General features: G+C 36.1%; 1 protein-coding gene across 2 annotated transcripts in view; it reads left to right on the top strand.

The window, feature by feature from the left end:
• Positions 1-14,653, top strand: part of Stard13 (StAR related lipid transfer domain containing 13) — a 248,841-nt gene that overhangs the window by 62,624 nt on the left and 171,564 nt on the right. Inside the window, exon 1 of one of the 2 annotated variants that reach the window (XM_004631074.2) lies at positions 2,558-2,838. The exons of the other annotated variant lie outside the window; for it this stretch is intronic. Within the exon in view, the coding sequence (XP_004631131.1) occupies positions 2,670-2,838 (169 nt within the window). The 5' untranslated portion in view covers positions 2,558-2,669. Of the gene's footprint in view, positions 1-2,557; positions 2,839-14,653 lie in introns of those variants that run through there. 2 annotated transcript variants of the gene reach the window in all.

Here is a 14,653-nt window from a genome sequence, read left to right as displayed (position 1 = left end):
ATCTTGTACAGCAATTAACCACTAGGAAGAGAGTATGCAATGTGTTAATTATTGAAACTGTCCTACCAATTTAGTTTGAAACTGTCTCATTATTATTTGTTTCTCAATAAAATTATGGGAAAAAATAATACTAAATGAAAGAAATTATGTATAGAAGGCAATATATTATTATTTCATATAAATGACACAAAAACTCAAGACAAATACCATCAGAATAAAAAATAGGGATTGGGTGTGGCTCTATGTGGCTCCAAACCAAGACAGGTTAATTTTATGATGATGGATTATTATAAATCATTATTCTGCTATGATATTTTCCTTTATACATTTATGGAAGCTCATTGCACTGTCTCTTCATAATGCATAAATTGGATGTCATGTAATTTGCATCTCAAAAAAATGTAAAAAGTGAAAAAAAATAATAGGTTGTCCATCCAGAAGTCTGTGCACAGTGACTGACAGTATCTCAATCAGACAATGGCCAGTGCTGATTCTGAGAGCTTGGCCAACTGACCTTTCGGATGTCCAATACTACAGTATAGTGTTCCCTACCTTTCTACCATTCACATGTATTCTTTTGGCATATGAGTTACTCTGTCTTAGATCTCTTTTTCTACAGGGTATTCTGGTAATCAAAACTCTTCCATCAAATCCTAAATAAGAAGGGCAAGTACTGGTGGGCTCTTCCTTTCCTGCTCTACTATGATGCTAACCTGAAAGCTAATACTTACCCATATTTATAGTCATCAGAAGAGATTCACAGTAGCCACAATTATGTATGTTCCAGAATCAGGCCATCAAAATTTCCCAGGTGAAAAGTATTGAGGCTGACCTCCATTAGAGAGCAATAGGAGTAAGAACCGAGATCCTAACTGAAGCTTCTTACCATTTTTCTACAGAAAAGACCAGTTGGTGCTTAATTTGTTTTGTCTCCTTTTTTCAAGCCTTTGCCCTTTTTCTCCTCTTAATTTTTTATATATTTCTTTTTTTTTTTTTTTTTTTTTTTTCGGAACCGGGGATTGAACTCAAGCCCTTGAGCTTGCCATGGAAGCGCTTATTCCACTAAGCCATCTCCCCTGCCCTATATATATTTTTTTCATTCCTCCAGTTTTGCATGCATGTACCTGGTAATATGAACAACTAATTTGAAGACAACTTATGTCTCTTTATCTGTAATTTCTTTAAATTTTTTTTTAAAACTTTAAAAAAGACTATAAATCTTGGCAAGGCTGCATTTCAGTTTGACTCTACCAAAAAGGTAAAAGCAACCTAGCCATATGCTTTTTATCAAAGAATTTTATTCATTTAGCCCTAGGCTCAGAATTCGATAGCATGTTTTCTGTTAACTTTCTTCTCTTCACCTGAAACAATTTTAAAGAAGAGAAACAAGGGAGCAGATTCTAATTACTTACCTTTGGATACTTAGATACGGCCAAATTGAATTGCTAGCAGTTCCTTAAACGCATGCTGTTTTCCAGTCTTGCCTACATATGGACATAAAACCCCCCACCTCTCTATTCGAACCTTTATTCCCTCCTACCCCCATGAAAGACCATACAAATGTCTATTCTTTCTGCTCAGCTATTATCAACCCAGTCAGAAATAATATCACCTCACTAGCATTATGTTTGTGTCTTTTTAAGGTATTTTGCCTTTGTGGCATGGTAGTATAAGCTTTTGTATAACTTCTCTGCTGGTGATGGTGTCCTTGCAAGTATTTTGCATCTTCGCAATATTCTCAGCAGTATCTTAAGAACAGCAGGCACTTCTTAAGTATTTTGTTTCTTGGCATTTAAAGACCAGAGAAGTAGAAAAATTAAAGGGGAATGGATGATGCTGAATGGAATAGATTAGTAACAAATAGTCCTTGAGAGCTTTAGGTCTTATCTGTAGGAGCCCTTAGGCCCTATCACGTGCAGTGCAGGAGTCTATAGTGTGTTTATTCCTAGTGTTAAAACAGGAATAAAGGGCCGGGGAGATGGCTCAGTGGAACAAGCACTTCCCTGGCAAGTGCAAGGGTCTGAGTTCAATCCCTGGTTCCGCAAAAAACAAAACAACCAGGAATAAAGAGTTTATTTTCTACTGGAAAAGCTTTATTTAATTCATTCAGTTGCAATGAAGAATGATAGTTTATACTATGCTGTTTATATTTATTTGAAGTATTTTCTTATTTAAGACGTTTTTCATCTTTTTTTGTTTTTTTAACCTGGGTATAGCTGCCTTACCAGAAAGCAAAGCAGCTTTCCCAAACTTTTATGGCCTGAAGGATTCCCAGCGCCCAGGGCTCCTTTGGCTGCCCGTCTTTTCTCTTCCCTCTCCGACTCTCCTCTGGCTCTCTTAGTGAGTGCTGCCTTCTGGTGCTTCGTCAGCTCTGAGGCATGTCAAATACTTGTATTTGCTTTTAGAGCTATGTGGGGGATCCGAGCCGCTCGAACTGCGTCTCTGTCAGGCTTGTGAACATTCCCAGTTTTCTCTCATCCTTTGATTGGCTCCCTGAGGTCATGTGAGGGCCCGGGGGTTGGAATTCTGAGTTGTGGCTTTTGGCACTCCTTTTCTTTTTAAAAAATAGCTCAGTCTGTTGCGCTCTCCTGGGCTTGGTGCCTTTGACGAGACTGGAAGCAGTCGCAAACAGCCACTGGCAGACTGGGGTGGCATTAGAAACTGCCGAGATGTTCAGGCAGGTGCCCAGGACCCCGGCTTCAGGTTGTTACTATCTAAATTCCATGACAGCAGAGGGCCAGGAGATGTACTTGCGATTTGATCAGACTACCAGACGCTCTCCTTACAGGATGAGCCGGATTCTAGCACGCCATCAGCTAGTGACTAAAATTCAACAAGGTGAGTTGCTGGCAGTGAAAGGCTGTTGCTAATTCTCATTTCTGTCGGCTCTGTTTCATGCTAACCTAGTTTTGAAAGTTATTGTTCTCTCTGTACAATGTGTGGATTTCTATACCACGCTGCGTGTAACTTGTAAAAATAAGTTTAAGCTGTAGTTTTAAGCAGATTGTGACAGAACTTGGCTGCCGTTGAACATCATAAAATACATAAGATTTCATGGTAGGACAGCGAATCATAAATTCCAGAGCTTACCTGTGAGAAAAGTTTACTCGGTGTATCTGGAAGTTTTCTGTAAGTAAAGACACTCAGTCACATTAGAACATTGATACTTGCTTGTTTAATTAGAAAACAGGCAAAGAACTAATGTCCAGCCTGTGTAGAATTTTTAGAATATCCTAAGAAGAGAAGGCAGTAGGGTTTGTATTCTTAAAGCCACTGGGTTGACAACTAGAATCACATTCTCTTCTTGTTTGTGTTTATGTCAGGGTTGCCACCGACTTGTTTATATTGTCTTGCTTGTAAAGGGTAAATGCGTCTGTGTACCTCAAAACAAATCCTGTGACCTGCACACAGAAGCACTGGCTTGCTTTGCCAAGAAGGAAACAAGACTGGCTATAAACTGTAGGCTTTAACAGCCTGGAAGCCTGGAAATTACTAAAATTTACTATTCTCCAAAGAAAACTTAGCATATGCTTTTTGTAGAATAGGTCCATAGAATGTGAGTGACAAATATTATTAACTAGCTTCTGACTATAATGCCCATTTAAGAGTCAAGCCCCCCACCAAACACACACACACACACACACACACACACACACACACACACTCGCACGCACACGTGCACACACACACACACACAGAGTTAATAACTACCTCTTTCCTGGACTAAAGTTCTAACTAAATTATTATATTAGTGCTACAGAAATGTCTAGAGCCATTATAAAGATGCAGTTTCCACTGAAATAAATGAATATAAGTGAATTTCAGAGGGGAAGTTAAAGATTGTAATCAGAAAAAATCTTATTGTAATGTTTCCAGAAGGAACAATATGTATTCTAGTGAGCAGCATTTGATGAGATTGTTTCCTTGGAAATTGGGATTTGTTTGTAACGGTTCAGGAACTGGTTATGTGTGAAGGATACTGGTGCTACATACCGGCCTGATTTCAGGAAGGATATTATGTCATTCCATAAACTCTGTGTGCAGGTCTTGATTGAATAGAAACAAAAGTATTTCCCAGTGGCTTGACTTAAAAATACATTAGGCTTAGAATTAACAAAAAAAAGAAAAAAAAAAGTTTCATTTAAGTTTCAACAACTTTCGTTCAAGGGTGCTTTAAAAGATTCTATCATCATTATGGGCATAGGGGTTTAGTATATTTTATATTTGATCTATCATTTACATTCTGTAAATATTCCTTGGCATACATATAATATGAAAATATGATATCATTGGAATTTTTGGAACACCTCCTTGGATGTATTTATAACTGACTTCATGAAAACATTATTTATATTCTCTTTGAGTGGGGACTACTTTTATATCAATGAGCTGACGGTCTAAACACATGCCTTATCACTAACAGCACGCTCTCACCCAGACACACAGGCACTCGCAGTCTATGTTTCATTTTGCCTAATTAGACAATTGGAGGAGCCCCGCCTTTTTATAGTGAGCAATGGAATGTTTGAAGTCAATGAATCTCTAAAAATTAAAGTGACAGTTAAGGATATAAGGAAGTATGAAAAAAATGTTTAATAATTTAGAAGTTACTATTTTCTAATATGCTATAACTGTGCAAAAATATAGTGAGAAAGCAGGTGCAAAAATTATTTTATTGGCTTGCTGTATTAATACATTGGATTTCTATCATGATAACGAATATTGTTTAAGCCTTTACAGTATATCAAGCACTGCTATGAGAGCTCACTATGGATTTTATTTTTGCCAAGAAAAAATTTCTCATAGATTAATTCTTTAGTAAACCCCATTTTGTAGATAAGGAAACAGAGTTCAAAAAACTTGAGCACAGAATGAGAGCTGATATTTGATTATAACTCTAAGGCCTTTGCTGTACACTAGCGATTTGAGTTTTTATTATGAACACTGAACAAGTACTAAACCTATGATTGAGTTTTGGATTATGCAGTATGCCCATGATTTTTTAGCTTTTTATACTCAAGAGGCAGCAAAGAATCATATTACAGAAGCAGAATTGGTTGCTTATCAATGAAATTTCCTGTTAGGTTTTATTTCTCCGGTGGGAGCAAAGTGTTATGTGTTTTTCACTCCTTGACTAGTTAGTACTCAGGAGTGCAAGGTGTCAAGTTATTTTGCCAACTACATTCAACCTTTCAATTAAAGTTTATCAAGTGCATTTAAAATTAATAACAGCATTACATTGAATCTTGAAATGACATCTACCCCAGTAAAATTACTTGCCTTTAGATTTTTCAAAGAATATTTACTGCTGTTTTAATACAGTTCTGGGCATCATTACTTACGCTTTCTCATGGCTGATGGGAACAGTACAAACCAGAGTAAGTTGCCCCACGCTGATCTCATTATAGTGAGATAATTGTTGAATGGCATGGACATGAATCAACAGCAGACACACTCATGAGGCAGAAAAACAAGGAGGAGAAATAAAGGAATCTTTGATGATACATAGGATCAGAATTAGTTACTCAAACCCAGGATGAATCCAAACTTGCTCAACTTTGGGTATGATCTAAAATATAGAGGCATTATTTTTCTAGCTTTTTTATTGTCATTCAGGTATTGTAAATCCAATTAAAAGTAGATGTTTAAACCATAGTGTTATATAGCAGCATGAAAGTTAATCTGAAGTCTTGCTGTCCTTAATCCTGTCTCCCACTTCTTTCTTGAGTCAATAGGGGAATTGTTGTAGAGAGAAAGAATGGGAATAATATTGCTCCTATTTCCCTCACTGACAGGCACTTAGAATAAAGAGGAGGAGGGCACTTATGGGCTGGTGGAGGAGGGGCACATTAGGGGAAAGAAAGAATTGTATTTTTTTCCAATTTTTAAAACTATGGTGAATACATAGGACATTAACTGTATTATCTTAATTATCTTTAAGAGTACAGTTTAGTAGTAGCAGAGACACTCATAACCATGTTTTGCAGCCATCCCTATCATCCATCCCCATAACTACATCTTGAAAAACTGAAACTCCAACTCTAACACACATTAATGCCTTATTTTTCCTTCTCCCAGCCCCTGCCTGCCGCCATTTGGTTTTCTGTCCCTATAACTTGGACTCTTCTAGATACCTTATATAAGTGGAATAGTACAGTACAGCATTCACCTTTTTGTGACTGGCTTATTTCACTTAGCATAATGCTTTGAGGTTTATCTATGTTGTAGTGTTTTGAACAGATTTATTTTATTTTTAAGTTCATATAATACTCTTTTGTGTGTCTTTCTTTCTCTCTCTCTCTCTCTTTTTCTTTCTGTCCTCTTGTTCTTTCTTCTTCTTTTTTTTTTTTGACAGTAACTACTAGAGTAGATTTGAGGTGAGAGAATAGGACTTCTATATTGTTATTTGAAAGTTATGTTTTACCAAGTACAGGGGCACAATGTTAAATGTCGACATAGACAGAGACTCACACATACACACACATGCACACGCACACACACACTCATACACAGACTATTTGGAAAATCCAGGTGCACACATAAAAGTATTGTGGAAGGAATTTATCATATTATTAACATTTTATTTTAAAACTTGTCTTGATCAGGACTCTTTATCTTAGTGAGAAATCAAAGTGGAGGGACACAATTATTAGGTTTTTGCTGGTTCTCATGTGCTGGATTTCTCTCTGTAGTTAAGTCATTAATTCCTTCAACAAGAATGTAGTAGCCGGGGAAATTTAAATCTAACTGAGTAGAACCTGTGAAAGAAATGGATCGGCTTCATTACATAGAATTGATTAATGACTTCTAATCTTTCTATTTGTCAAAGACATGGTAAAGTGAAATTTAGGTTTACCTCTGCCATTAATTTATTGTATGATTTATGGAGAGTTACAACTTCTCTGAAATTTCTTTTATAGGAGAAACCATTGAATTAAGCCATCTCTAAAACTCCAATCTTGTCAGAAATTCTAGACTTCCGTGATCACAGGTTTTACCTGAAGGGAAGACAGGCTAGGGATTGAGCTTAGCCAAACAGTGCCTGCCTGGAGAGCAAGCAAGAGATTCTGAGTTTGAGTCATTCCAAAATAAAAGGAAAGGAAAGATAATGTTTTATTTATGCTTTTCTTATTACATCATCCACAGTTATCTGAACATGCTTCTTCAATCCCGGTATAATGCTCTCATTATCTTTAAATGGTATAGAAACTGAGTTGAACTGAACTAGGATGGAATACGTGGCCTTTTCTTTATGTCCCTACTGCAAATGAGCATAAGTGACATATTCTCCCTCATTACTCTGTCAAATGGCATCTTGGGAATTTGCCCAATCTAAGTGGTGAGCATTGTCTGTCCCTGGCAAGTGAGACCCCCACCAACTGGTAATGACAGACTAAATTAAGCTATCATTTGTTATTCTGGAATTGCCCTTTCTCTATGTTTAGTACTATACTTTCTTGTCCAGCTATTTTCAAATAAGGGTGAATGCACTGGTAGAAAAACAGATGTAATACAGAAAAGTGACTAAGAATGCATCCATCATGTATTGCTCAAGTTCTCCTTTAAAAAGTAGCAACTGTTACAAATTCACATTTTATGAATCAGAGTCTCTTTTGATTCAGTGCTGGCGACTGAAAGGCCATACACAAAGGACACTGCTTAACCAGTTATAGAAAAATCAGTTTGGTGAACTAAGTCAAGGAAATTGGCAAAATGTCTTAAAATTTTGTACATAGCACAACCATGAACAGTTAAGAAATGAATCCTAGAAAGAAATGAACAGAGAAAAAGTATAAACATATGAAATTTGAGTTTCATGGTAGCCAAACTGTTAGTTCAATAACATATTGTCACTTCTTTTATTAGTTTGATTTTATGTCACTTCTTTATGTCTGATTTTACTGATATGCATCCCAGATGTAAGCAATTGCCAAATAGTATACTAGGACATTAGATTAAGTGAATAGAGATTAATTTCTCTCAGCGTTTTCTCTCTATCATCAATGCCTTAATTAATTATTTATTTATTTAATTTTATGTATTTGGTCCAGGGTCTCACTACTCAGCTCAGATTCATAGTGATCCTCCTGTTTCAGCCTCCCTAGTGCTGGGGTTACAGGCATGCGCCACCATGCTGGTATGGTGGTGACACCCCCAGGCCAGGACTGGAATGGCATATGGTGCTGGGTATCAAACCCTGGTCCTTGTGCTTGCCAGGCAGGTGTTTAGACCACTGTACTATTTCCATTGTCCCCTGTCTTAATTATTAACAAATTCTGAACAGTATCAATTCATCTAATGCAAGATCTCTTATTTCCTTGATAACAATTATGGAAAAACTTGTGTTGATAAAAAATCAACACTCATACTCTTAGCAAATCTCAACGGATAACCCAAAACAAATTTAAAAATAGTGAAAATGTCAAGTGGGCTTTGATACACACCTCAAATAAAAGGAAAAAAATAGATGGGGATTAATGGAGACAAGTCATTCATGAGGATACATTTTTCCCAAGATTTTTCTCCTAAAACTTGATATATGAGAGCAATTTCTCTTACAAATCTTATAAAGAGGGGACTGCAAGCTATAGTGATGGTGGTTCCATCCATCACTATTGTGAATTCAACAGAGTCTTACAAGATTATTTCCTATAACACACAGCAGTGTAAGGAGGTACATCACAACAAACTAAAATTCAGTAAAAAAAAAATTATTTTGGAGGTAGTGTAGATGAGCTAAGCTAGGAAAGCTCAAGTATGCAGTCCTCTTATTATTACACTTTATGTAGAAATAGTGTGGCTTTCAAAGACTGGCACAAAGTATAGTAGTCGCATTAAATAAATATAAAAGGGGACAAATGTGATGAAGTAATTCTGGAAAATGCTGTATCTTTTTTCTTTTCTCAGAAATTGACCCTTTGAAAAGGCTCAGGGAAATCCTGATGAATGTAGTTTAACTTGATTTGACCTGGGATAGTTCATCATGAAACCACTTTTCATCAGATATCAGGAAGTGACATCTTACAAAACCAGTGTTCCCCTGGGGAGCACTTGGAAATGCTGATTTAAGAGAGCACATGGACTGCAGTTTGTTCAGAGAATTCCCTTTGGACATGTTTCTGGAATGCATTAGACAATTTGAAGTTGTATTTTGGAAAATGACTTTGCAAATACTCTATGTGTTTGAAGATGGTCAATCCATACATATTAAAATGTAACTGAGTGAAGGACAAGTGACTATCTTTTTATAAAAACTAACCACAAAATGAAAATTCTAAACTGATTAGACAGCTCCCACACAAGTGAAAGGCACAAAATTGAAAGAGTCAGTGTATGGGCAGAGTTAATAATTACCAAGAATACAGCTAGTCCACAGGGAACTCTACAACATAAGTACTGTTGAGCTGGAAGAAAGAAATAATAACTTCCTAGACTGGATTTATCTGACTTATGATATAACTGAAGTCCTTGGGTGAATCCTACAAAGACCTGGCATTCCTGTAGTTAATTCACAATAGTGCATGACTGCTGGGAAGTGGAGGCACCACCCACAGGAAAGAGGCAGGAAACCTTTCAGGAGTCTCAGGCTCTCCCTGGTCATAGTAGGTTTACTGAAGTTTAATTCATGGCCCAAAAATATGTTTGGTTATATAAACTCTCTCAGTACAGTGGAGTAAAAAGAACTGGTGGAATATAGATCATTTTCATTAGTTAAGTCTGTTAGTTCAGTTGTAGAAATAATTTCTGAATTCCCAGGAAGCCTGAAAATATATTTTTAAGGAATTTTTCCTCCGACTAGTAAAGAAATACAGATTAGTGTTTGCATTATGTTTTTTTAAGAAAAATTCACAAAATATCAAAAAGCTACAACAGAAAACATGAAGAATTAACCATCCCATCTAGTCCTAACCCTCTTAGCCATAGCAATCATTTGAGAATGTACCATCCAGGGCAGGAGAGGTTACTTTGAATCTATATACTAATGTCTGAAAAAGCAAGAAATCTCTCTTTTCCTTCTTCCTTTATTTTCTCCTTTTTTTTTTTTTTTTTTAGAAGTTTAGGACCTTAAGGAATTTAGCTGGAAGATTTACAAAATAACTTCAAAATGATAAAGTATGCTAATTTTGTTAGATAAAGGAAAACAATAAATACAAATTATCTGACCAGACTGACAAATGATCTCCCTAACAAGTCATAGGAATCTTAGCAATTTTAAATATCTGACAGAGCCAAAGCTGACTAAAATCCAAATGACTTGTGTTGCTTTGCCTTTTTAACAGTCTGACAGAACACAGGGTAAAGCAGTGTAGAGAGACTATAATGGAACTGGGCAGGTAGTACCTAATTTACACTACACATCTGTATCTTGAGCTGAAATAGGCGTCTCCTTCTGTGTTCCCACTCTCCTCTTCCTGGTTAAATCTGGAAAGCATCCATACGGGTGACAAAACTCTTTATTAGTATTCAATCTCAGTGAACAAGTAGTAGCATTTTACACACATTTGTATTCACCAAATGATACATTGGGGAAAAGTATGTAAAGTTATAAAATTATATTTTCCTCTGATAGTTTTACTACTGTAAAATTATTTATATTACTTAAATTTCTATGAGAGGTAGAGATTTACAAACCCAGTAATAATGATGTTTCAACTACCCTCCTCACCATAAAACTAGAGTTCTTAATAGAAAAATTTAAGAAACATCACACGAAAACATTTTGAGGGACATAACACATTTCTCACTGAACACATTTTTCAAAATAAAGAGTGGAATCCACCACGAGGCCCTTGTTGATTGGACTTCACATAAAACTGTCCATTGTAGGTAAGAAGTTCTTAGTCATTAGCTCACTTTGAATTCTTCTGGGTAGCAAGTTCTATGAATTTCCTACCCTGTAAATTCACGTCTTCACCGTTCGCCACTTCACCTGTTGCACTTTAAAGTCTAAGGCAGACAAAGCAGCTTATTTTATTACTTACTTCCTAGAAGAAGGAGAAAAATATCTTAACAAAAATGGATATCAGTCTGGCGGGATGTCTGAAAGAAACCCGCATAGGAATTCCACTCACTGAGTTCCTCTTCTATTAGTCCCAATACAGATGGCTCAGTGGAATAAGCACTTCCCTGGCAAGCACAAGGGTCTGAGTTCAATCCCGGTTCTGCCAAAAACAAAAAACTATAATCTAATTTTGTGTCTGAGTTTTTTAAAGGAATCATACACATAGCTAAGTAGCATTTATCAATGGGATTCAAATATGAATTAAAATGAAAATCAGTCCTTATGATATATCCCATTAGCAGAATAAACAACTAGTAGAACAACTGAAGTCACACAATCGTCTCAAAAACTGGATTTGAATTTTTAAGTGTAATTCACTACCAAGGGCATCTAGTCTACTGGGCTTGAGGGGAACAGTTCATGAAATGTTAGCACAAGACAGAGAGATGGTTGTTTGTTTTCTGACTTTTTCTGTGACAGTCTTTCAGGATTTACTTTGCTGGCAGAATGTAGAAACCTGTGTTCTGAGGGAAAGATAATTGAAACATATTGGTTGAATTTCAAAAAACACTTCTGTTTCCCATGGGATCAAATTGTCTCAGACTTCAAACTTTGTACATCTACAGTTTGGAACAACTGGAGGACTTCAGGGCCATGTTGCTTGAATTTGAACTCTAGTCCTACATTTTCCCAGCAGAGTGACCTTTGCCAGTTACTTAACATTTCTAAATTTTGATTCCCCAATGGGTAAAATTGAGGGAAAAATCTCAGTGATCTCAAATATTAATAGGATTAAAAGAGAAGATAAAATTAAATACTGAGCGCTCAATTTATAAAACATTCACTTTCATAAAACCTTCAAGGTATCTGCAAACAAAGACTAAAGTATGTGTTCTATACTGTGTTTACTAAGGCAGACATTCCTAATATCATCCTTTTTAAAAAGGCAAAAGATTTATATGATCTGAAGAGAAACCAGAGTATGCCATATTTTTAATGGGTGTCTTTAAAAAGTGTTTAGCACAAAATTTTAATTGAAAGGATTGTTTTTAATCTTAAACTATGATGAAAACCACTGCCTTTTCCAATTGTGGAAACTTGTAGACCATAGGTACTTACTAAGCTTCCTTGAAATGGCCTGACATGGTAGATTTAGACCAAGTTTCAACTCCTAGAGATGAGCACCAAACCCTGTTGGTCCTCCCTTTGTAGCAGTAAAAGAGAGTCCATGTTAGGAAGTGTCCCTGGACCTTGGAATCCTTTAGTAAATTCTAAAGCTAAGAGAAGATGGGTGTTAGAGAGACAAGACTGCACCTAGGGATTGGCTGGGAGAGAGCAGTTGGGGAAGAGAGGTAGCACTGAGGCCAAGGTAAGCATCATTAACCAGTAATAGATGAGACATTATAGGTGGAACATTTGTGATTAAATTGCAATATTTTTTTACATTCCACACAACTGTTTAACAGTAATCTTTTAAAAGCAATCAGAAAACCATTTATGCCCATCTGATAATGGCAACAACATGTACAGTAGGGAGGGCACCCATCCCGGACATAGGGTGACATTAGGTAAGTTACCTGCATCTTCTGAAAGTCTCCTTCCATAAGGTGGGTTGTAAACAGATCCATCTGCAACTAATGTTCTGGAAAGGCAATTGCATACAAGCTAACGCTGCATTAGTCATGGAAAATCACTTTAAAATTACAGAACATCCTTATTCTGTTAGTAGACTGTCTTAGTTTGTCAGGAAGCCATAAGAAAGTAGCACAGTCAAACATACTAATAAATTACAAAAAAGCTTGGAAGCTAAAAAAAAAAAGAAGAAGAAGAAAGAAAGTAGCACAGAATGGATAAATCAGACAGCAAAATTTTATTTTCTCACAATTCTGGGTGACTGGCAGTCTGAGAACAAGGTATTGGCAGAGTTAGTTCCTTCTAAAGCCTCTCTCCTTGGCTTATAGATGACTATTTTCTCCATCTGTCTTTATGTGGTCCATCTTTTGTATTATGTATGTGCTGATCTTGTCTTAAAGAACACCACTGGTATGACTTCATTTTGTTATTCACTGCCCCTTATAAAGTGTATCCCTCACGTAGTGACATTTTAAGGTAATGTGGCTTTAGACTTTAGCGTATGAATTTTGGGGAGGTGGTATTTACTCATAACATTAACTGAAGGTTTATTTTCTAATTTTCCTTCTTACATCAAACAGAAGAGAACTTAAAGTTTTGTAATGTACCTATATTTATCAGGCATTCTGTTAGTTGCTTCCATCTTTTTGTCTTGTTCAGTGCTCATAATCGCCTTGAAGGGAGAGATCAGTACAGGTTAAGCATCCATCCCTAAGACAGAAATCCGAAATGTTCCAAAATCTGAAAGTTTTTGAGTGCTAACATGATGCCACAAGTGGAAAATTCCACACCTAAGCTCAGGTGGCAGGTGGCTTTCAGAACACAGACACATGAAAATGCTGTGTGATTACCTCCAGGGAATGTGTATAAGATGTATTAGAAACACAAATAACTTTTATGCTTATTATAGAGTCCAGTCTCCAAAGTATATTATCATGTAAATATTCCAAAATTTGAAAAAAATCAGAACTCTAAAACACTTCTGATCATATGCATTCCAGATAAAGAACATTCAACTTGTGTCCCCATTTTCAGCAGTGTCTCAGATGATAATGAGGAAAGAAAATCACAAGCTGAAAGCAAAGAAATGAATGAATAAGAACATACCTGAAAAAGTGTCTAAACTCCCTTCTCAAATCATTATGATTTTCTGAACTAAAATTAAGTTTGACATTGTAAAATTAGCAAAATCTTCTAGCTCTGCATGTTTGCATGTAAAGGAGTACCTAAGGAGAAAACACCTGCAAAATGGATATAAATGCTCTAAAGCTGAGCTGATTAAAACTTAAGCTGGCTGCTTCTCACATGAATTCAAATAAGTTATTTAGAAGCTTTTAATTATTTTCTTCCTCTAAATATTTTATCCCTTTTTAATTGAAGAATTGTCTTACTATGTGTCAAAGAATAAAACCAAATATGGATTGATAGTTATTAGTCATTGAAATTTGCTCGTAAGATTGACAAATAAGCCTGATGAATGTTTTTGCCTCACTGTATGCTTTCAGATTGCCTTCTCTTCAGTAGGCCCTTGTAAAGAATAGCAACATCAATTGGTATAAGCTTTTACATTGCAAGTATTAATCTAAGGCCTTGTGAAAGTATACAATAGTTTATATCTGAATATGGTGTCTAATCAATCCTGAAAAGTCATTTAGTTCCTTCCCTGCTCTAGTGCATAACAGCTTGTGGAGCAATTCCACATGCATTATCCATTTGAATACCCATATAAGAAATGGTATCACAATCTTGGACTAGAAAGCTTTGTTCTCTAAAGTCTGTCTTTCAGAGAGACCCGATGAAAATGTATGCAAGTTTTCCCACTTTACAATGCTTCTGCTCTCACTTTTCTGAATCATTTCTTTGAAAATGGAATTTTATGCTACGGAAAAGCATGCTTACCTGAGCTGGCTCTGTGGATAAGTATAAATTAACTTGATATAATACGGAAATTTGGTGGCAAGCAGCCATAAATGTAAAACATTAACTATCAGAATAGAGATTATTTCAGAGTCCAATTTT

The sequence above is a fragment of the Octodon degus genome, unplaced genomic scaffold (genome assembly GCF_000260255.1).
Source record: "Octodon degus isolate 3935 unplaced genomic scaffold, OctDeg1.0 scaffold00038, whole genome shotgun sequence".
Taxonomy (NCBI): Eukaryota; Metazoa; Chordata; class Mammalia; order Rodentia; family Octodontidae; genus Octodon; species Octodon degus.
Note: the sequence above shows the minus strand (reverse complement) of the source record. Positions and strands in the feature narration are given on the sequence as shown.